The sequence below is a fragment of the Phacochoerus africanus genome, chromosome X, assembly GCF_016906955.1.
Source record: "Phacochoerus africanus isolate WHEZ1 chromosome X, ROS_Pafr_v1, whole genome shotgun sequence".
Classification (NCBI taxonomy): Eukaryota; Metazoa; Chordata; class Mammalia; order Artiodactyla; family Suidae; genus Phacochoerus; species Phacochoerus africanus.
In genome coordinates this window covers 29,409,151-29,431,100 of record NC_062560.1, presented here as the reverse complement: position 1 = coordinate 29,431,100, position 21,950 = coordinate 29,409,151, and the positions used below count along the sequence as shown (strand labels likewise).

Here is a 21,950-nt window from a genome sequence, read left to right as displayed (position 1 = left end):
TCTTTATTGCAGTTAGCTCTTTGTTTTGTTTTGTTTTCTTTCCTTTTTTACAACTGTACCCATGGCATATGGAAGTTCCTGGGCTACGGGGACGAATCAGAGCTGTAGCTGCAGGCCTACACCACAGCCACAGCAACTCGGGACCCGAGCCACATCTGTGACCTACACTGCAGCTCGCAGCCATGCCAGATCATTAACCCACTGAATGAGGCCAGGGTTCAAACCCCTGTCCTCACAGATACTGGTCAAGTTCTTAACCTGTTGAGACACAACAGGAACTCCCCTGTTAGCTTTCTGATTCAGGTTTTTCCCTTAGGATAAATTCTCAGGAATGGGATTACCAGATGAAAAGATAGAAGCAGTTCTGTGGCTTGTAATACATAGTAACAGATGGCTTTTTGTCAGAAGTTGTTTTTTTCTATTTGTAATACCACTAGCATTGGAGGAGTAAGATATTTGCACTGTTACATTATTCGCAGTGTTCTTATGTTGTTTTTTAAATGCTAAGAACTATTTTTCTCATATGGAATTTCTCAATCCATTCTAATCTCATTACCAATAGAACTAAGTGAATAGGTAACTGGGTTAGATCTGTATGTAGCCTGACCACTGACTAGGATAAAACTGTAGAAGGCCTCCTGGGTAGAACAACGTGAATATTTAAATATTTAAAGCAGTTTTAGTATTCCTTTAATAGTTAACTGGGCAGATTGAATAAATGCACATATAATAAGGCTGTTTATGTAGAGATGGATATACTCTTTGGATTGTCTTGCCAAAATTATGGCAAATTAGATATAAAAGTAAAACATGTGGAAAAAATAAATGCATTTTTTTCACCTCATACTCAAATCTCCCAAAATGTGAATAGACTTTCACTACCTCTGTTTTTTTCTTGCATGTTGCTGCATTAGTATTTCTACTCCAGAATATAGACACATGTAACTTTCACACAATGAATATTAATGGCCACAAATGGTCCAGATTATTTTCCAAAGATCCTATCATGAAACAACTTGCAGTGTTGTTTTGTCTTTAAAGTTTCATGGACTTTTTACATTACACACACACATACTCTCTCATACATACATACATACACACACACACAAACACACATACACACATACACATTCATGTGTCTTGACTAGGGTTGAGAGTGAGGGTCAGAATGCAGAGCTGCTGACAGCTATCTCTATTCAGAGACCGTTCCTGCTGCAGATTCAGGTGAGCTGGCCACAGGGCCGCCAGAGCTGTGGTCCTATCATCCCACGGTACTGACAGTGCTGCTGACGACATCATCAGGCAGCTGCTGCCACCCTCACTGCAGGCTCTTGCTCTCTCTGTCTTTTTAATTTTTTTTTTCCATTGAAATATATCTGACTCGGCGTTCCTGTTGTGGCTCAGCGGAAATGAATCTGACTAGGAACCATGATGTTGCGTTTTCGACCCCTGGCCTCGCTCAGTGGGTTAAGGATCCAGAGTTGCCATGAGCTGTGGTGTGGGTTGCTGACGCAGCTCAGATCTGGTGTTGCTGTGGCAGTGGTGTAGGCCTGCAGTTACAGCTCCGATTCAACCCCTAGCCTGGGAACTTCCATATGTGGCAGATGAGACCCTAAAAAGACAAAAAAAAAAGAAAGAAAGAAAGAAAGAAATATATCTGACATAACATTGTGGAATTTTAAGATGTAGGACATGTTGATTTGATGCATTTATATATTGTAATGTGATTGCCTTTGTAGCAGAAGTTAGCACCATCACATCATATAATTACCATTTCTTTTTTGCGGTGGAAATAAGTAAGCTCTAGTCTCTGGCTCCCTTGAACTTAGCTCCTGGGACAAGGTTGCTGGGTCCCTTCCATGTCAGCCCGTGGTATTCTTTTGTGAGATGCTTGCCTTCTTCACTCACCCCCCTGCCTCTTGTTTCACTACATCCCTGTTCATAGAGTAGCATCCCTGTCTCCTCAGCATCAGAGCCTTCAACTCAGCCTACCACCCAATCGCATAGTGATTGAATGCATCCTGCCTAGCCAGACTCCAGGCTCTCAGAAATGTCTTTTGTGACACTGAGGGGCAGGGGGAATCTGTCAAGATATTAACAGTGGCAACAGGAGGGGTTTTTCTCTACTCTTTTTTTTTTTTTTCCAGATATTCTTCTTTGAACATTTAGAATTGGAAAAAAATTAGTAAAGTACTTTTTTTTTTTTAAGGAAAAGAAACATCTTTTGTTTGATTCCCATCCATTGCTGCTTGTACACTACTTTCACATCTTCTCATCATACCCTGGTCCCTTTCATTGGTCTCAGTGCTCTCAGACAGGTTTTATTATTTTTTTAAATTTTAATTTTTACTTTTTGTCTTTTTAGGACTGTTCTCATGGCATATGGAAGTTTTCAGGCTAGGGGTCGAATCAGAGCTGCAGCTGCTGATCTATGCCACAGCAGTGCCAGATCCGAGCTGCATTTGCGATGTACACCACAGCTCACAGTAACACTGGATCTGTAACCCACTGAGCAGGGCCAGGGATCAAACCCGCATCCTCTTGGGTACTAGTTGGGTTCATTACCACTGAGCCACGATGGGAACTCCCAGACAGGTTTTAGAGAAATATATCCACTGTATGACATTGTCTTTAGATCTGCAATTCCTTTTGGTGGTCCACTGAATAAATCCTCATTTCTCTAGTTCTCAGACCTTTCCTAATCTATTTCCATGACTGCTCACTATTTGTTTTCACTCCAGCTTCTCCCCACCATTTGTACTGACCATGCTTGTAAATAATATCATCACTATTGTTCCTAATGATAATATTTTACCTTTGTTCACATGGTTCTCTCATTTAATCTTCTGGAGTCCTTGGAACCCTTTGAGAAGAATAGAATAGGCAAGCTTGTGGGGTGGGGGGGGGTGCATGTTTTTAGTGCTATTTCAGTAGATGAGCAATTGATCCATGCCCCGGCATTTCCTCAGTTGGTGGAAGAGTTTGATTCCTAGTCCAGCATGTCCCCTCATCCCATTTACCTCTTCACCCCCAAAATGCCCTTTTTGATATTAAGGTTCTCCAGCTTACCAAAGTGAAGTAACAGGCATTTTCCCGTGGGTCTCTGCTAGAATACAAGATGCCATAAAGGAGCAGGGCACATAGGAGGAGAGCTGGGGAGGGGAGGAATCCTACTGGCAAATTGGATGTTGCTAGAAGGATATTGTGCACATTCTGTAGGTACAGAGCCGAGTGAGGTTAATATGACTCAGATTTGGGGACCCTCTCTTTTTGGTAGTAATTGGCAGTCTGCTCCAACAGATCCAGTGTGAATTCTTCCTTCATAATTGGCCTCCTGGTCCTGGAGGGCCTCACCTCAGCCAGGATCAGAGCTCTGGTTGTCACCTTACCTTCCAGAAACCATGCCACAGGCATGACAATTCAATGTTTGCTGTGAGGGAAAGATCATAGGAGTGAAAATGCCTTCTGCCTTTTGTTTGAAGTGTAAGACTCAGGGAGTGAGCCCGGGTTAGTTCCTTCAGTAAGCTTGTGCTCAGAGGCTGCTCTTTCTTCCAGCCCAAGGAAACAAACAGCAGGAAAGTACTTATTTCTCCTACACATGCATTCCTTGCATCGCAGAAGGAAAAGTTGACTTTTCCTTCACTGACTAGAAAACTTACTTCTTTTCAAGTTGGTACAGCTAGAAAAGTGTCTGCTTCTGACTCAGACAAGGGCCTGGCAGGAACAGGAGGGGAGCGGTATTTTCATGGCAGTGCTCGCCCGGGTGATCTTTCTCAAGATTTCCTTAGCCCATATCCCTCCATCCTGAGGATGCATGGTGGTGATGATTGCACAGCAATAGGTATATACCTATATACCTAATACTGTTGTACTTACCACTTAAAATGATTAAGATAGTAAATTTTATGGTATGTGTATCTTACCACAATAAAAAAAAAAAGGAAAAAAAATCCAGAAATCATTTTAGAAGAAAGAGAAAAGGAAATCGCCAAGTCAAAATAAAAGGCTTTGCCTATTTAAAAATCAGTATATGGAGTTCCTGTTGTGGCTCAGCAGTAATGAACCCAGCTAGTTATCCATGAGGATGCAGGTTGGACCCCTGGTCCTGCCCCGCTCAGTAGGTTAAGGCTCTGGCGTTGCCATGAGCTGCAGTGTAGGTCACAAATGGAGTTTGGATCCTGCATTGCTGTGGCTGTGGCATAGGCCAGCAGCTGCAGCTCCAGTTCAACCCCTAGCCTGGGAACTTCCATATGCCACAGGTGTAGCCCTTAAAAAAAGGCAAAAATAAAAATCAATATTGATCCTTTATAGAGTCACATCTGTGGATTTTTACAAGGGAAAGTTGACTACAAAAGTATGGATTTGACTGTGGTATCTTCACTGTTAGTAAATGAGGCAATAGGCTATGATTCTATATTAGAAGCATCCTACAGTCAAACACATTTACTGAGAGAATGTCTCTCTTGAAAAGTACTAGAAGTAGAGATTTGAAACTAGTTAGTTTGGAAATACGGCTTCATTTAACACATCATCAGGTTGACCTGCTTTCATATTCCATGCAACCATTCCTGTTGACAGTGTAGATTGATCTCTCTGACCTCAGCCAGGCCAGGTCTGCCCTGGCATTGAGTCATAGACTCCCCGAAGGAACCTTGGAGATTGTTTGCATCTTTCCACTTTCAAATGAGAAAACTGAAACCCAGAGAGTCAGAATGAGTATATCCTACATTCTGCAATTATATTTATGTCAGAATTAGACATCAGGCCCAAGCTCCCTGTGTTCCAAGCCAGTGTTTCCTTCTGCTCGGCCATCTGAAATAAATGGCTTTAACCAGTTCAAACACTAGACTGAAGCAAGAAAGTGTTAGCATTATCCTTTATGTGAATTCTAGGTTATAATAGGGTATGTGGTTAAATGAGCACTCCTGTCCCCACCCCAACACGCGCCCGTGCACAGACACATACACACACACTATGATCTTTATTTAAAATACTCTAATCCCAATTGCAGGTATCTAGTCTACAGTCAAATGAAATCAAGTAATGTTTCCTTTTAGGTGGGAAAAACTTAACGTTTTTAAATGACTCCTGAAAAGAGGCATGTGTCTGTAAATTGGTATTTGGTAGTGCCCTGAGAAGTCCTCCCCAACCCTTCCCCCTTGAGTCTTTGTAGTATTTTCTTCTGTAAACATTTTAAGGACTTTATTGTTTAGATAGAATCCAGCAGACTGACTTTATATTTCAATATGCTTCACCTACATGAGCTTGCGTGTCAAAATCTGTTTATTTTACATCTGTTTTCTGCCTCCTGTTATATTCATGCATTCAAAATGAATAAGTTGCTTTTTCATCTGTCTTCCGAATTTTTATATTTATATGACAAAAATGAATATCATCTATGCACAGTTGCTGTATATGGAATGATACAGAAACAAGAATAAATTACAACCTCAATTGCCAAGGACAAGTATGTGTGTGTGTGTGTGTTTGTGTAAATAGTAATATTTCCAGGAACTCTGGAGTGTGAGTGGCAGAGTGGTTAAGTCCATAGACCCTAAAGTCAACTGCCTGGATTCAAATCCCAGCTATGCTATTTGCTGGGTCTGTGCAACCTTGGGCCTTTTTATTTATTTATTTATTTTTAATTGCTTTTTAGGGCCACACTCATGGCATATGGAGGTTCCCAGGCTAGGGGTTGAATTGGAGCTACATCCGCTGGCCCACGCCACAGCTACAGCAGTGTGGGATCCAAGTCACATCTTTGACCTACACCACATAGCTCACAGCAACGCCGGGTCCTTAACCCACTGAGCGAGGCTGGGGATCGAACCCGCAACTTCATGTGTCCTAGTCGGATTCATTTCTGCTGCTCCACGATGGGAACTCCACCTTGGGCATTTTTTTTTTCTTTTTCTTTTCCTTTGTCTTTTGGGTTTTTTGTTCTTCTCCTTTTTTTTTTTTTTTTCAATTATGTGGACATGTTTCTTGAACTTCCAGGTCCCTAAGCTCTTGGGGTGGTTGTGAGGGTTAAATGATCTAAGAAAGGCAGGGCACTTGGAGTGGTGGGCACATAGAAGGTACTTACTGAGCTTTAGCAACGATTGTCTAAAGTGTATTTTAACATGAGAATAGCCCATCAAGATTAACAATTCCTCTTATCCCTAACCAAGCGTGTGTGGATGAGATTTTAGAGACTTGAGATGGTGTTAAAGTACTACACCAAGACGCTTCTTAACCAGTTTGACAGCATTCCCCATGCCAATTGATCACATTTTATAGTTTCTGTCTTTAAAATAACTCCTTAAGACTTCACTTTGCTTAGGTTTCCTTTAGCTCTTTGTTCAGAAATTGAAATAGAAGCCCTTTGGTCCTATAAGCATTTTGTTTACATCCCTTTGTACTGATGGATACGCACTAGTAACTACAATAAAAGTTACTAGGACTTGGTATGTTTAAGTAGAGATAGTATCACTGGGCTTTTCCTGCACCTGCTCATGGGTGGTTGGTTAGAATTCCTACAAATTTGGAGTTCCCTTCGTGGCGCAGCAGAAATGAATCCTACTAGGAACCATGAGGTTTTGGATTCGATCCCTGGCCTCGCTCAGTGGGTTAAGGATCCGGCATTGCTGTGAGCTGTGGTGTAGGTCCCAGACATAGCTTGGCTCTGGCATTGCTGTGGCTGTGGCCTAGGCTGGTAGCTGTAGCTCTGATGAGACCCCTAGCCTGGGAAACTCCATATGCCATGGGTGTGGCCCTGAAAAGACAAAAAAAAAAAAAAAAAAGAATTCCTGCAAATTTTTTAGGGATGACCTTTTATCATAGTATTATCAGCATTGTATTGAGTTGACTATCAGTTTTTAATTACTGTTTTTTTTCCTTTTTTGACTATAATCTGTAGTGTCATAATTATCCATTTAATTGTTGTGGTTTTTGTGGTTAACTTCTCATTGTGGAGTGATGGATATTTTCTTTACCAGCATTTTAAAGATAGGTTTGTGTTATAGTTAAAAGTTGCTTCATTGATAAATTTACTGCTAAGGAAAGCATATGTCATTCTGTTTCTCCCCCTCAACCTTCTAAAGCAGTATTCTTTGTTAGGACCAAATTTTTCTTCCTCCCCTCCTCCCCTGCTCCTTTCCTACAGAAGCTGAGGCAGAGGTGCTAGTGAAAAAAATTTTTTTTTTTTTTTGCAATCCATTCTTTTAGTTGGAAGGGTATTCTGGACTCCCATTAATCAGGTCACCGTTGATTCTAGTCCACATTCACTTTGATACTTACCCCAGAAGATCATGGAAACAAGGAAACATTGAATTTAGCATTTACCATTTTCTTTTTTCTCATGTTTGTCATTGACTTGCAAATGGGATTTTTTTTTTTTAGTGGAAAGTTCTTTCTACAAAGATTATTTAAGATGAAAAGAAGTGCAAAGCTTCTTCCTGGAATACCCTTATCTGTCCATCCAGGGTCCTTAGTTGTGTCTTGATCCTATAACAGCTCAAGTTTTGTTTTAGGGTTTTTTTTGGGGGGGGGCATTTGATAAGACATTAAAACAATTTTTTTCTAATTTGCTTTTTTTAAGCTACATTGAAAAAAACATATAGTAAAATGTGTTTTGTTGTTCAGTGCCCTGAGTTTAGATGGATGCATATAGTTGTGTCACCACCACTACAGTCAAGGCGGAACATTGCCATCACCCCTAAAATTCCGTCTTGTTTTATAATCCCGCCTGCTCCCAGTCTCTGGAAATCACTATTCCGTGTTCTGTTCTATACTTTTGCCTGTTCCTAAACTGGATTTTAAATTATAGCCTATAGTCGTGGAGAGTTGATGGTATATCTTGTACTTTAGCATAATGTGTCCTAATATATACTTACTTGAGGAAAGATATTCCATGATATCTATAGGCAGATATATGTGGTATATACTGTTTATATGTAAAATTTTTCTGTTACATAAGAACTCTCTAACATAAATTCATAACTTTGAGTATGGTTAACAGATTTGCATAGATTTAAAAACTGTGTTTCTATTCCCTAGAGCCATGGTGTTAATTGGCTTATTAGTCAGGTGGAGTGGAGAGCCTGAGGTCAGGACAGTTGTCCTTGAACACGTAAATGAAGAGTGGATAATCACTGTGTGTTATTGTTTGGGCTTATTTTATCTTTAATGGGTGATTCACAGTCCTGATTAATATTTGGAAGACTGACTACTGGCCTCCAACCTGCTCATTATCTTCAGAACTTTAAATAAAAATACTTGATTTCTACCCAAGACAGCAGTTATGGGAAGCCTTTTACTTCTTGTCTCATGAGCACAACTCTTGACATTGCAGTCCTTATCTCCAACAAGAAAAATTTCTATAAATGTGAGGCTGCTTAAATTCGTTTTTATGGCGGAACATTCCCAGTGAGGAATCGAGAAAGCCCATCCTGGCAGAGTGTGTGAGAAGTGTTAGGGACAGTGAAGCTAAGACAACAGAGAGGAAATGAGTTTCGTGTTAGGGTTGTATATTTTGTGAGCAGAATAATCCTGAAGAGTTTTTCACATTTTCTATCATTGACATTAATGCCATCTCCCCCTCCCATTTCACAGTCATCAGAGTTTCTTACACTCTTGCCTGCCTTGCCCTCCCCCAGAAAGGGGTGCTTGGGAAGAAACAATGGTTTCCAACCATTGTTTTATTTTGAAAGAGTTGAAAGGATAGACCACTCATTTGTCTGTCTGCCCTCTGGTTAGCATTTTGCCCCATTTACATTTCACTCTCCCCTATGTCTGTATTTGAATCTATACACACAAACACGTATTCCCCCTTTACCGTTTAGAAGTAAAAGGATATCACACCATAACACATAAACCTCAAAACACTTCACCATGCATCTTTTATTTTAAAGGAATTTCTCTTATCTAACTACACTGCTGTCACTACACAAAATTAACATTGATTCAGTAATATCATCTAGCATGCAGTCTGCATTGAAATGTCTGCATGGCTTCAGAATGTTCCTTATTTCAGTCAGAGTCTTTGTCTTTGGTTAGTTTGTCATGTATTTGTACTTCCTCTAAATCTGAACAGTCCCCCAGAATTTTTTGCTTTTTGCCGATCAATTGGCATTGACATTTTCGAAGAGTCCAGGTAGCTCTCTTGAAGAATGTCCCATATTCTTTCTGGTGGTTTCTTTGTGATTAGGTTCAGATTGATTTTTTTTTTTTTGCAAGAAGTTGATAGAGATGTTTCTGTATGTTTCCCACTACATCACATCTAGAGGGACAAAATAACAATTGGTTCTTACTGGCAATGCTGATAATAAGTTGGTATCAATCAGATATTTCCATCATAAAAGTATCCTTCTCCCTTTGTCATTATAAAGTCATTTTTGTGATTTTTTTGAGCACTATTTCTCAATAGCCTTTCACCCTATGATTTTAGCCTCCAGTGAAAATCCCTTTCTAATTCAGTAATTACATTGGTGGTTGCACAATAGTGATTTTTTTAATTTTACCATTCATTCTGCATGTATTAGCTCTCACTTTTGCCTTTCTTTTTTGGAATATCAGCATGGACATCCAGGGTGGTTTTGCATGTACGAAGAAGGAGTTGTCTCTTGACTGAGCTGCCTTTGGACTGTTTTTGCCATGGCATTGCTTAAATTGCCAGTGCACAGAACTGGCAGTCCTTTTCCCCTCTACAGCAATGTAAATATGTGTCTGATAAATATCTTTCCATATTAGCCAACTCTTTTGTGGGACCAAATCATATAACGTGAGTTATGTGCTGAATGAGGATTGAGAAACTCCTAGTCTTTTCTATTTTTTTTTCCTTTTTGCTACCTCAGTTTATGTTAACCTGCACCTGTCAGTCCTTGTAGCTCATATATGTCATAGCATCTCACAGTAGGAGAAAGAACTCATAATGTCAAAAAGGAGGAGGAAAGGAGGCGATCAGAACAGATAGGAGTATGCGGTTTCTCTCAGTGCTTTTTCAGTATTCACTTGTACCTTCCTGTAGCTCTCAGTAGACCAGCATTGAATTCAATTCAAGATTTGGCACCTGGGCATTGTCTCAGACAGGTCTTATTTAGATATCGGAGCCTCTAGTGCTCTTGCATAAGTTAAAGATCCCCCAAATTTTGAAGATGAGCCTGACGTTCCCCATAGGAACTCACTTTTGTCCACCCTTTTAAAGACTGCTTTATGCATACGTATTTTCATAGTAAAATAATAATCTTGAGCTGTTTCCTTAACCTCTTAGATTCTATTTTCATCTCTAACATCAAGTTAAAACACATTATCTCAAGAGGGACTTATCCCCAGGTGTCTTGATTATATGCTAAATGTTACAAATGGAAAAGGCAGAAAGGGGTACAGATTACTGTAGTTATTTCGAAGCGTGGTCATTATCAGCCAAGTTTTACCTGATCTTCTGTTTAACAGTTCATGTAACAGAGATACAGGATACAGAAAACAGTCTTCTTTGCATAGTGGGCCCTTTCACTTGGGACCAGCTCGTGTCTGAATAGAAGTAGCATGGACTAAGAACAAGATGTGAAGAAACATTCTGTGGAACCTTATATAAATGATCCCTTATGTCCTGACACTGTAATTTCTTCAGCAACTCAAAGGGAAAACACAGGCATCTTATGTCTAAGAGGATCAAAATGCCACCTTTCTCCTGTTTTATTTGTTACAGGCAGGTTTCTTATAGTTTTATAGCAGATTTTTTTTATCACTCATTTGATTTTCATAAAAATTGGGATTGTTTGGAAGAAGAGTCATTAATATTCTTTACAACTTGTTCTTGTTCCTCCTTTTATGTGCATTGCTAGTGCAGACTTCTCTCTTATGTAAAGTATTCCACTGATGCCCTTGGTAGATTTAGAGGTTGTTAAAGAAATCGTAATAACAGCTCAGGGAACGGTCAGGAACTGCCTGTCCTATACCATCTGACCCTGGCTAGCCGTTCTGCTTGTAGTTCTAAATCTTTGTTTACAGACTGTAATTCACAAAAGAGTTTTGATCAATTTAAATTCAGCAAATCTTTCCAAACACTAGAGCTTTTTTACAGTCAGGGCGAGAAAAGTTGGGTTGTCAGCTGTGAATGCCATAACCTATTAACAATGGCAGTGTTATAGAAATGGTTTTTTGGATCTATGAAGGGAACATCTTACTAGCGAAAACAGCAGATGAAAATCGCCAACAAGGAGGGATTAACCTTTTTAAAAATATCTGGTTTGTCCCCAGTGTTTTTCATAAACTTATCTTTTCCTGTCAGTAAGAATGTTTAGTTCTTCTATTTATGCATATGAATGCATACAATATTTGTGTAATTAATTATTACTTTTCTTCTAAATAGGCAAGGGCTCTACTAAATAAATGAAAACATACACACAAGTACACGGACACACACATACACATACACTTACTCTCTCATACTAGCTAACCGCCTTAGCCTTGCTTGGGATAATTATTTGGCACGAATAAATAAATTTCTCTTATCTGTCCTGGAATACTTTGCATAGTGTTTCTATTTGAAAGGCAACCTGATTTTAAATCAGAGTCTGCAATTTTAGCATGTCCCTTGTGACTTCCAGTTTGGGCTTTTAATTTATTAGTCCTGTTTCTTTCCTCTGTCTATGATATGTAAATATGTATTTAGCTTAAAATTTTTAAATCGAAGTCTAATTGACATATAACATTGTCCTAGTTTAATGTACAGCATGTTGATTTGACGCATTTATATATCACAGTATGGTTACCACTCTAGTGTTAGCTCATACCTCCGTCTACCATGTCACATTAATTACCTTGTGTGTGTATGTGTGTGTGTGGAGAACAGTTGAGACCTAGTCTCTCAGCAGCCTTAAAGTTTATCATACAGTAGTTGACTATAATCACTGTGCTGTGCATTAGATCTCCGGGACTTATTTATCTACTAGCTGAAAGTAGATAATCTGTGCAATTCCCTCACTCCTAGCCTCTCATAACTACCATTCTACTCTGTTTTGCGGAGTTCAGCTTTTTTAGATTCCACATATCAGTGGTATCATACAGTATTTGTCTTTCTCTGAGACTTATCTCACTTAGAATAACACCCTCCAAGCCCTTCTGGGTTGTTAAAAATGGCGGGATTTCATTCTTTCTCATGGCAGAGTGATAGTCCACTGAATATAAACACCACATCTTTTCTATCCATTCATTCATTGACAGACACTTAGATTGTTTCCATGTCTTGACGCTTGTGAATAATGCTGCAGTGAGCGTGGGAGTGCGGGTATTTCTTCAATATCCTGTTTTTGTTTTCTTTGGATATATTCCCAGAAGTGCAATTGCTGGATCATGTGGTAGTTCTATTTTTTTATTTTAATTTATTTTTTTATTGTTATTTTCCCCAAGACACTTTTTTTTTCCCACCATACAGCATGGGGACCCAGTTACACTTACATGTATATATAATTTTTTCTCCCATTGTCGTGCTGCGTTGTAAGTATCTAGACCTAGTTCTCAGTGCTACACAGCAGGATCTCATTGTAAATCCATTCCATGAGCAATAGCTTGAATCCATTGATCCCAAGCTCCCAATCCCTATACTCCCTCCCCCCGCCACCCCAGGCAACCACAGGTCTATTCTCCAAGTCCGTGATTTTCTTTTCTGTGGAAAGGTTCATTTATGCTGTATATTAGATACCAGATATTAGTGATATCATATGGTATTTGTCTTTATCTTTCTGTTATATATACACAATGGAATACTACTCAGCCATAAAAAAGAATGAAGTAATGCCATTTGCAGCAAGATGGATGGAACTAGAGACTCTCATACTGGGTAGTTCTATTTTTGATTTTTTTTTTTTTTGAGGAACCTCCATACTGTTTTCAGTAATGGCTAAACCAACTTACTTTCCCACCAGCAGTGCACAAAGGTTCCTTTTTCTCCACGCTCACCAGTGCCTTCTGTCTTCTTAATGGTGGCCATTCTCATAGTGTAAAGTGGTATCTTATTTCTCTCTCTACAATGTATTAACCAGTGTAACCTTTCTCTCCAAGTCAGTAGTTGGTTGAACAGACCTATCATAGCTTCTCAGTTGTTGTGTAGTAGAGGGGACCACTGCCTGTCTGTTAGACACCATGGAGCACTCCAAGGAAATAAGTCATTTAGTTAATCATCACAGACCCATGTTGGTTTCTTGGCTTTGATGGATGAACCACAGCAATGTAAGATGTTAACATTAGGGCAAGGCTTCTCAGCCTCGCCACTACTGACACTTGGGTCTGGATGATTCTTTTTTGTAAGGGCTCTCCTGTGCATTGTTGGATGTTTAGCAGGATCCTGGCCTCTATCTCAGTCCCGCATTTGAGACAATCCAAAATGTCTCTAGACATTGTCAGATGTCCTCTGAGGAACAGAATTGTTTCTAGTTGAGAACCCCCAAACTTGAGCATGGCTGCCTGCCCGTGAGGTTCCCTTCAGGCCACCAGTATAAATTTTGTGTATTCCTGTATTTTAAGCCAGATCATTGTAAACATATCCTCCACATCCAGAAATAGACTACCGATTAGCCTTTTGCATGTGTTACTGTAACAGACAAACCAACAGGGAGCCATTTACTTTAAAAACTATTTCAAAGTAAACTGGGCACTTGAGAAATGTACTTATTTTGTCTTCTACTCCTTAGACAACACTTGCAATTTTTTTTTTGTCTTTTTTGCTATTTCTTTGGGCCGCTCCCGCGGCATATGGAGGTTCCCAGGCTAGGGGTCTGTCGGAGCTGTAGCCCGGAGCCTATGCTAGAGCCACAGCAACGCCAGATCCGAGCCGCACCTGCAACCTACACCACAGCTCACTGCAACGCCGGATCGTTAACCCACTGAGCAAGGGCAGGGACCGAACCCGCAACCTCATGGTTCTTAGTCGGATTCGTTAACCACTGCGCCACGACGGGAACTCCAACACTTTCAATTTTTATTTTATTTTATTTTTTGCTCTTCAGAATGATCAGGCAGGTTTTTTTTTTTTTAATTCAAACCTCATTCAGATATTATAATCCTTCCTTTTCTTTATCATGATCACGGTTTAAGTCCCACCCATCATTCAGTTCAGCAGACTTTTATGGAAGGTATGGAAACATAGTTCCTGTCTAAATAACCTGCAATCTAGGAGAGAAACAGATTTAGACAAGTATTGTTTCCAGGACAAAAGGTAGTTCCTTTTTATTGTCTGAGCGCTACTGTGTTTACTTTCCTCTATACTAATTTTTTTGTCAGTTCATTAAGTATTGACATGGTTTTTCAAAAGCCTGATGATTGGGATGCCAGTTACCTTCTCGTATGGGGCTTGCTGAGAAACCTTCCCTTTTCATCCCTTCTGTGGCCTGAGAGAAAAAGAAATACTCAGGTTGATACCCTGGCAGCCATTTGGTGCCTGGCATTTCAGTGCCTAAGCATTTATGGAAAGCACAACAGGAAAGAAACCCCAAAATTATTCCAAACCCTGGCAAGTCCCCTAATTCCCAGCTTGCCATGCAAATGTCCTTTGAAATTATTATAATGGGGTAATTACATCCCTTGGCTAGAAATTCCTTTAACTGTCTTGGTACCTTGTTAAGATGACACTTGTATAAAGCCACTCTGCAATCTGTCCTAACCTAGCAGCAATAATTAGAAGGGATTCCTTCCCTAGCCTCCAGGCTCTGGGTAGTTGCTGATAGGTGAGGACCAAGAGAGAAGGAGCCAAGACCTATGTTTCTACACTGTGGCTGTCACAGTGGGAGGACCTGTGATATCTGTGCTCTGTGTGTGTGTGTGTACATGTGTGCACCACAGAAGAGGAAAGAGAAAGAACTTCCAAAAACCAAAACCTAACCCAGGGCTAAATGGCCCATTCTAAGTTTTTTTTTGCTGAGATGGTTTGAAACTGGTATTTAGGAGCAAGGGCCAGGCCATCCTTGATACCGACAGAAGACTTCTGGGGCCTTATATGTATGACAACAGATAGTGGCACCTCCAAGGATGACCTCAGTCCAGTGCCATCCTACCTGTCTTTTGACCTTAGCAACTTTCTGTCATTCCAGTCTAACCTATTTTTTTTCCTAGGATGATCAAAATGAAATTTTAGCTGGGTTTTAGTTCTGATTTTTTTCAATCTTTGTAGACGCTTGCCTGGTTTTTAATTCTTTCTTTCTTTATCACCAGACGAGAGGAGAGGGAATATACCACTAGGATACAGAAGGGATTGTAGTAAAAATGAAAGATTGAAACAGAATGAGAATGTGATTCCCCATATCTTGTCTCCAGTGCTGTCAGTTGGCATAGGCGAGTGGTTTTAAAAGAGCCAAAATGATGGATCTTGCATCTTAAGAGGTAGAAAGAACCTTGAGAATTTCCAGCCTTTAACCACAGGAGGATCTATGGTATTTTGAAAGAGGAGAACATTCTCTAGCTTCCCTTGGTAATTCACACTAATGCTTTAACAACTTTCAGCATCAGGAAATGCTTCTGTATGAGTTACAGCCTAAATTCTTCATGCTGCTTAAGCCTGTTTCTTCTTGTTCTGTCCTCAGTGGAGAAATTGAACAGCTGGTCACAGGCCCCTATGCAAGAGCCATTCGCATAATTGAAACCTGTTATTATATCGCCCCTTCAGCCGCTCTTTCTTGCACTTTCTAGTTGTTGTGGGTTTTTTTTTTTTTCCACTGCTAAATAATCCCAATTCCCTTAAGCTGTTCTCAGAGGTCTTTCAAACCCTTTAATTATCATTGTGCCTTTCTGCCAAGCCTTCTCTAAGTTTTGGGTCAGCTATAGCTTGCAGAACTAGACATCATTTTCTAAGAAGGTTTTGAACAGTACTGAGAGTAATGCAATCATTTCTTCACATGCTTGCCATGCCTTTAGTTATACATCAGAAACATGGTCTTTTCTTTTCTTTTGTACATCTACATTCATTGCAGACTCATGGTCAGATTTTTTCGTTTGTTTGTTTTCCAGAATCAACAGAAGCTTTCTGTTAATGTTATGCTTTCTGTGTTGTACGTGAATTCTTTCTTTGTAGCATGTCTTTGAATCCATCATAAACTATCATTTGAACTGAAGTCTAGAAAATATATATATAGGTTCAGACTAAGCAACAGTAAACCCATGTTTTCACTAGGAATGAATTAGTGATGCTTTTCAATTCGCTGTCTTCCTGTAATGGTTTTTCACCTTGCTTAAAAGGGTTATTTTGATAAATTTAGTTTCTAGACCAGTGGAGCCAGAGATTGTTATAGGACATATTGTAGCTGAAACTTCCAGTTCTTTTGACAAAGTCTCTCATTGTATCTTTGTTTATAAGATAGAGAAACAGGTTCACTAGGGTCTAGACAATAATATAGCTGGGAGGAGTCACAGTCCACCAACCACAGAGGGCTGGATCTTGGATTTGCGTTGGCCAGAGGTGCAGTCTGTATTGGTGTGGCCCATGTTTGACCTTGGCCTGTTTGAGATATTCACCAGGGACTTATTGATGAAGCCAGAATACATATTTTAAAATGTAAAAATTACCCAGAGTTGAGAAGAATGGCTAATTCATTGGCTATAAGAGACAGGATCCTTAAAGGTATAGCTGAGATTGTACAGTGGGCTAAAACTAATAGGAAGGTCCTTGACAGAAATGAAAGGAGACAAAATCCCAAGTGAACAGATACAAAATGGAGCAGTCACTGGGAACAGCCAAACACAGCGTTTCCTATCATGCCCAGCAGAGCATTAGTACCTTGTGGTATTCACAAGCCTTAGAAGTTAAAAAAAAAAAAAAAAAAGGGATAATATCCTGGGATCACTGACTAATTAGTATGGAAAATTCTGAGGGCCAACAAGGTTTAGCATGTTTCTTTTTTTCAAGTTTTATTGAAGTATAGTTGATTTACAAGATTGTGATAATTGGGAGTTCCTGTCTTGGCGTAGCAGAAACAAATCCAACTAGGACCCATGAGGTTGTGGGTTTGATCCCTGGCCTTGATCAGTGGGTTAAGGATCTGGCATTGCCGTGAGCCGTGGTGTAGGTCGCAGACACGGCTCGGATCTGGCGGTGCTGTGGCTCTGGCGTAGGCAAGCAGCAACAGCTCCGATTGGACCCCTAGCCTGGGAACCTCCATGTGCCACAGGTGCGGCCCTAAAAAGACAAAAGACAAAAAAAAAATCGTGATAATTTCTACTGTACAACAAAGTCATATATATACACTCCATTCTCTTTCAGATTCTTTTCCCACATAGATTATCACAGAATATTGGGTAGAATTGTCTGTGCTATACAGCATGTCTCCATTGGCCAGTCATTCCGTATACCTCAGTGTGCATATGCAAACCCCCAGTCCATCCCTCCCCTGCCCCCCCCCTTTGGTAACCGTAAGTTTTTCAAAGTCTACAAGTCTGTTTCTGTTCTGCAAATAAGTTCATTTGTATTCTTTTTTTTAAAAAAGGGATAACATGCTTGTTTACTGACAACCTTCTCAGCTTTTTGTACCTTAACATGCTTCAAGAATTTAAGAGGCAGATATACTAGGTGATGTTTCCTTTTAATTAATTTGACCTTCTTTTCATGAAATATTTTGCTGGGTGCACTTGATGCAAATTGATCTTCTATATGCACTGGGAAACAGTGACCTAGAGATTTTAGTTGAATGGAAACCCTGTGTGAGACTGTAGCACAGAACAAAAGAAAGTCATCCAGTTATATTGTCCAGAGAAGTGGAGGTACCATTCCCAGTAGGTCATATATGGAGAGTAGTTTTCTAAAGGACAATGGCAAACCAAGCCATTGTCATATGAGGAAGAACTAAAAGGAATAGGGATGAAGAGGCATGGACAGACATGATAGCTCTGATAAAATATTTAAAGGCATGCGTGAACACTGAGAACTTATGGGTTTTTCTGATCAGACATATAATAATGATGATGATAACAATAGCAAACACTGACATGGTTCCTGCTATGGCCACACACTGTTCCAAGTGCTTTTCCTTTAAAACTTAAAGCAACCCTGTGAGGTAGGTGCTGTCAGTCGTTCCATTTCATGGCAGAGGAAAATTAAGATACAGAAGGATCAAGTTATTTTCCCAGGGTAACACAGCCAGTGGCAAAGCTGCGGTTTAAACTTTCGTTTTTGGGCTCTGAAGCCTCTGCTCCTACTGGCTATGCTGCTGGATTTCAGCTCAGGTGATGAAGCACTTTTAACAGGGATACCTGTACGCAGGTGGTCAAGATCATCTATTAGGGATGTTTGCTCCCTCACACAGGTGGTATTTGTATAGCGGCTATAAAGCCAGTCCTAGTATAAGAATTTTTTAAGGCATGAAATCTGGAACAGAGGAATGCGGGAGCGAATGGGATGGACTGGGAGTTTGGGGTTAGTAGATGCAAACTGTTAATATTTAGAATGGATAAACAATGAGGTCCTTCTGTATAGCACAGGGAACTATGCCCAATCTCTTGAGATAGACCACGATAGCAGATAATGTGAGAAAAAGGATGTATATATATATGTATGATGGAGTCACTATGTCATACTGCAGAAGTTGTCTCAAACCTGTAAATCAGCTATACCTTTATAAAAATACATTTGTTTAAAAAATACCATACTGACTTTGGATAAGTCTGGACTCAATGACTCTGGAAAGTCTTACAGCTCTATGGTGCCATTCCAAAAGGATGAATTCATTTCCAGGGTCCCTTTCATCTTTAGGTTCTATAATTCTTTTCTATTTTTTTTTAATTCCACAAAGTACCTCCATGAGGGTACTCTACACAGAGAGAAGCACTCCACAAAAGCTTTGATCAGTAGCTTGAATTGATACCATTTTGCAGCTGCAAAACTCAAGGTTAAGCAGTTCATCATAATGTTAAATTTATAGTCCGGGGTAAGGCATGATACTACTGAAGTGGTGAGTCTTAAAAGCCAAATGACCTATGGGTCCAAACCCTGCTACTTTCGCACTAAAGTGTGAGTAGATTCTTTATTAGCAAACAGCATTCTGGGAGAAGCAACATGGGTTTGCAGTTCAAATGCTCATTCCTTGTATGATCCTAAATATCCCATCAGATATTCAGTGTAAATTGGTCTCCAAGCAGGTAGTACCCTTTGCTTCTTGGCAAAAGCAAATGAAAATTGACTCTGGAGAAGGCACTTTCATTCTAGGGCTCAAAGTACCTCTAGAAAATATTTTTAAAGTCATTATGGTACACAATTAAAAAGAAACACGAAGCACACAAGAAACTAAGGTGCATGAAAAACAGCAGATCCCAGAAGTAGACCCCCAATAATTTCATATCTTGGAATCATTAGAGATGTTTTTTGAAAAATCTACTCTGACTTCCCATCATGGTTTGGCAGAAATGAATCTGACTAGTATGCATGAGGACACAGATTTGATCCCTGGCCTCGCTCAGAGGGTTAAGGATCCGGCATTGCCGTGAGCTGTGGTGTAGGTCACAGATATGGCTCGGATCTGGCATTGCTCTGGCTGTGGCATAGGTGGGCAGCTGCAGCTCTACTCAGACCCTAGCTAGGGAACCTCCATAGGCTGTGGGTGCAGCCCTAAAAAGACCCAAAACAAAAACAAACAAAAAAAAAAGGTCTACTCTGTTTAAAACAATAACAAACAACATTGAAAAATATCTGCAAGGAACCACAAGCTTTAGAAGTGACCTTAAAACTGACCAGATAGATCTTCTAGATCCTAAAAAGTACAGTAACCAAAATTTAAAACTCACTGTAAGGGCTTACAGTAGACTGCATGCTGCTAAAGAGAGAACTAGATACCCAGGCAGTAGGGCAGAAGGAAGTATTGGTTACGAAGCACAGAAAAAAACAAAAGGAAAAAACTAAGGAAGGCCTGTTCAGAGGGAAGGAACGGAGAAGAAGCAGTTTTTGTTGAAATCATGACTGAGAAGTTTCCAGAGCTGACTAAAGACTCTTAAAGCACAGGTTCATGAAGCCCAGTGAATCCTAAAAAGTATCAGTAAAACCCTAGAAATACAAGACAAGACAGAAAAAGGACAGATAACCTTCAAAAGACCAACAGCTTCACGGCTGACTTCTCAACAGTTAGCAGCAGAGAAAGTGAGACAAAAGTGGAATGATATTTCATGTGTGAAAATAGAATCAAAACAAACAAAACCCCCCAAACCTTCTTTGAGTCTAAAAATCTATACCCAGTGAGACTAGCTATCAAAAATAGGGATAGAAAAAGACACTTTCAAGCAAACAAAACTTAAGAAATTTGCCATCAGTTGACACTTACTAAAGGAAATACTAAAGGATATACTTTAGCAGAACTGATCTCTGATGGGAGATTTGAGATGAAAGAAGCAATGAAAAGTTTACTGTAAAATGAACTCTTAAATAGACTATTGTTGCATTTAAGTTTCAAGCTTGTTTCCATGACAAGGAAAAGAATATTAGGTTTTTTTAACTTGGGACTTTAACTTTGTTCAGATTTTTCGAGTTAAAGTTCACTGAGAAAAAGACTGTATATGTTGTATGACTGGGTCACTTTGTTGTACAGTAGCAGTTGGCACAACATTGTAAATCAACTATAATTTTAAAAAAGAAGTTAACTGAAAAAAAGCCAAAAAAGTGGTTAATACATGGGTCAAGCTAACAATATAAAAACTCAAAACACGGTCTTACAGAGTTAAAAAGAAATGTATAATTAAAATTCGTGATGGATAAATATATTTTGAGTTTTCTAAAGTCATTGTGCTCTGTGGGAGGAACGGTGTTTATTAAACTTAGACTCTAAAAGAGAAAGAACCAGAGACAGACAGAAAAGCAACAGGCCACCATGAAAACAGCACTTAGACCAGCCCCTTCTCCCATCTACATCTCGGTTTTCTTGTCTGCACAGTGAAGCTTTGGGACCAGATGAACTTTAAAGCCTCTTCATTAGGATTTTCTGAAACATTGAGAAACAGAGTCAGTAGAAAAAGAGGAATCAACAGTTCCTTGAGTTTTTAATTTTTTTCCTCTCCTTTGAAATTTTATCAATAAACACTTGCAAATGCAACTGTTTATATATCTGTTCAAAATTTATATATAAATTCAACTATTATATATCTGTTCAAAAACTGGAGCAAAATATAGTTTATCTCAGGTGTGTATTTTACTTTACTTCTTCTCTTCGTTTGCTTTGCTCCTTGTCATCTAGTTGCCACAGAGAGTAATGGCAGTTTCCCAACGCCTTAGTGGTAGGTGTCTGGTGTGGATGTTGGGGAGGGGACATTTGCAGAAACAGGCTGTGAAAAGTGGGCCTCAATCACTGTGCCACGACTGTTCTTTCTTTTTTTAACACATTACCCAAACTGACATGTGCCTCCTTCCCTTTCTTACCCCCTCTCCTTGCATTCTTTGGCCCCCTGCCCTCTCCCTCCTGTCTTTGCAGGCTAATAATAAGCCTGAGATCGAAGCGGCCCTCTTCCTAGACTGGATGAGACTGGAACCCCAGTCCATGGTGTGGCTGCCCGTCCTACACAGAGTGGCTGCTGCAGAAACTGCCAAGCATCAGGCCAAGTGTAACATCTGCAAGGAGTGTCCAATCATCGGCTTCAGGTATGAGGAACCCCCCAGTTGTCATTTTTTTCCTTCTTGTGTCTCACCTTTTGCTGACCTCATCTTCTATCTCCTGTGCCCGTTGCTGTCAGTTGGTTCCTCTCCACAGAGGCAGTGGGGGTTATCAGGCTGGAGCATTGATCACTCCTGTCACTCCCCTGATCACTGGGTTATTTTGGTGGATCTGCTCATTAGACATGCGTCCCTTTGCACCTTCACTCTTCAGCTCTACGGAGCCTTATTCTTGGTTGCTTGGGACTGACTGCCTGCCTCCAAGGTATTTGTCTATCAAGTATATACAGATTAACTGTTCTTCCTCCTTCGTGGAACCAAAACATTTTGATCATCTTTCTTTCTTTTCCCCCTGGTCTTC

At 40.0% G+C, this 21,950-nt stretch overlaps 1 protein-coding gene across 10 annotated transcripts in view; it reads left to right on the top strand.

The window, feature by feature from the left end:
* DMD (dystrophin) overlaps positions 1-21,950 on the top strand; it is a 2,144,556-nt gene that overhangs the window by 2,055,000 nt on the left and 67,606 nt on the right. For all 10 annotated transcript variants that reach the window (XM_047764837.1, XM_047764839.1, XM_047764840.1 and 7 more), the window contains one exon: positions 21,411-21,577. In XM_047764837.1, the coding sequence (XP_047620793.1) occupies positions 21,411-21,577 (167 nt within the window). The remainder of the gene's footprint in view (positions 1-21,410; positions 21,578-21,950) is intronic.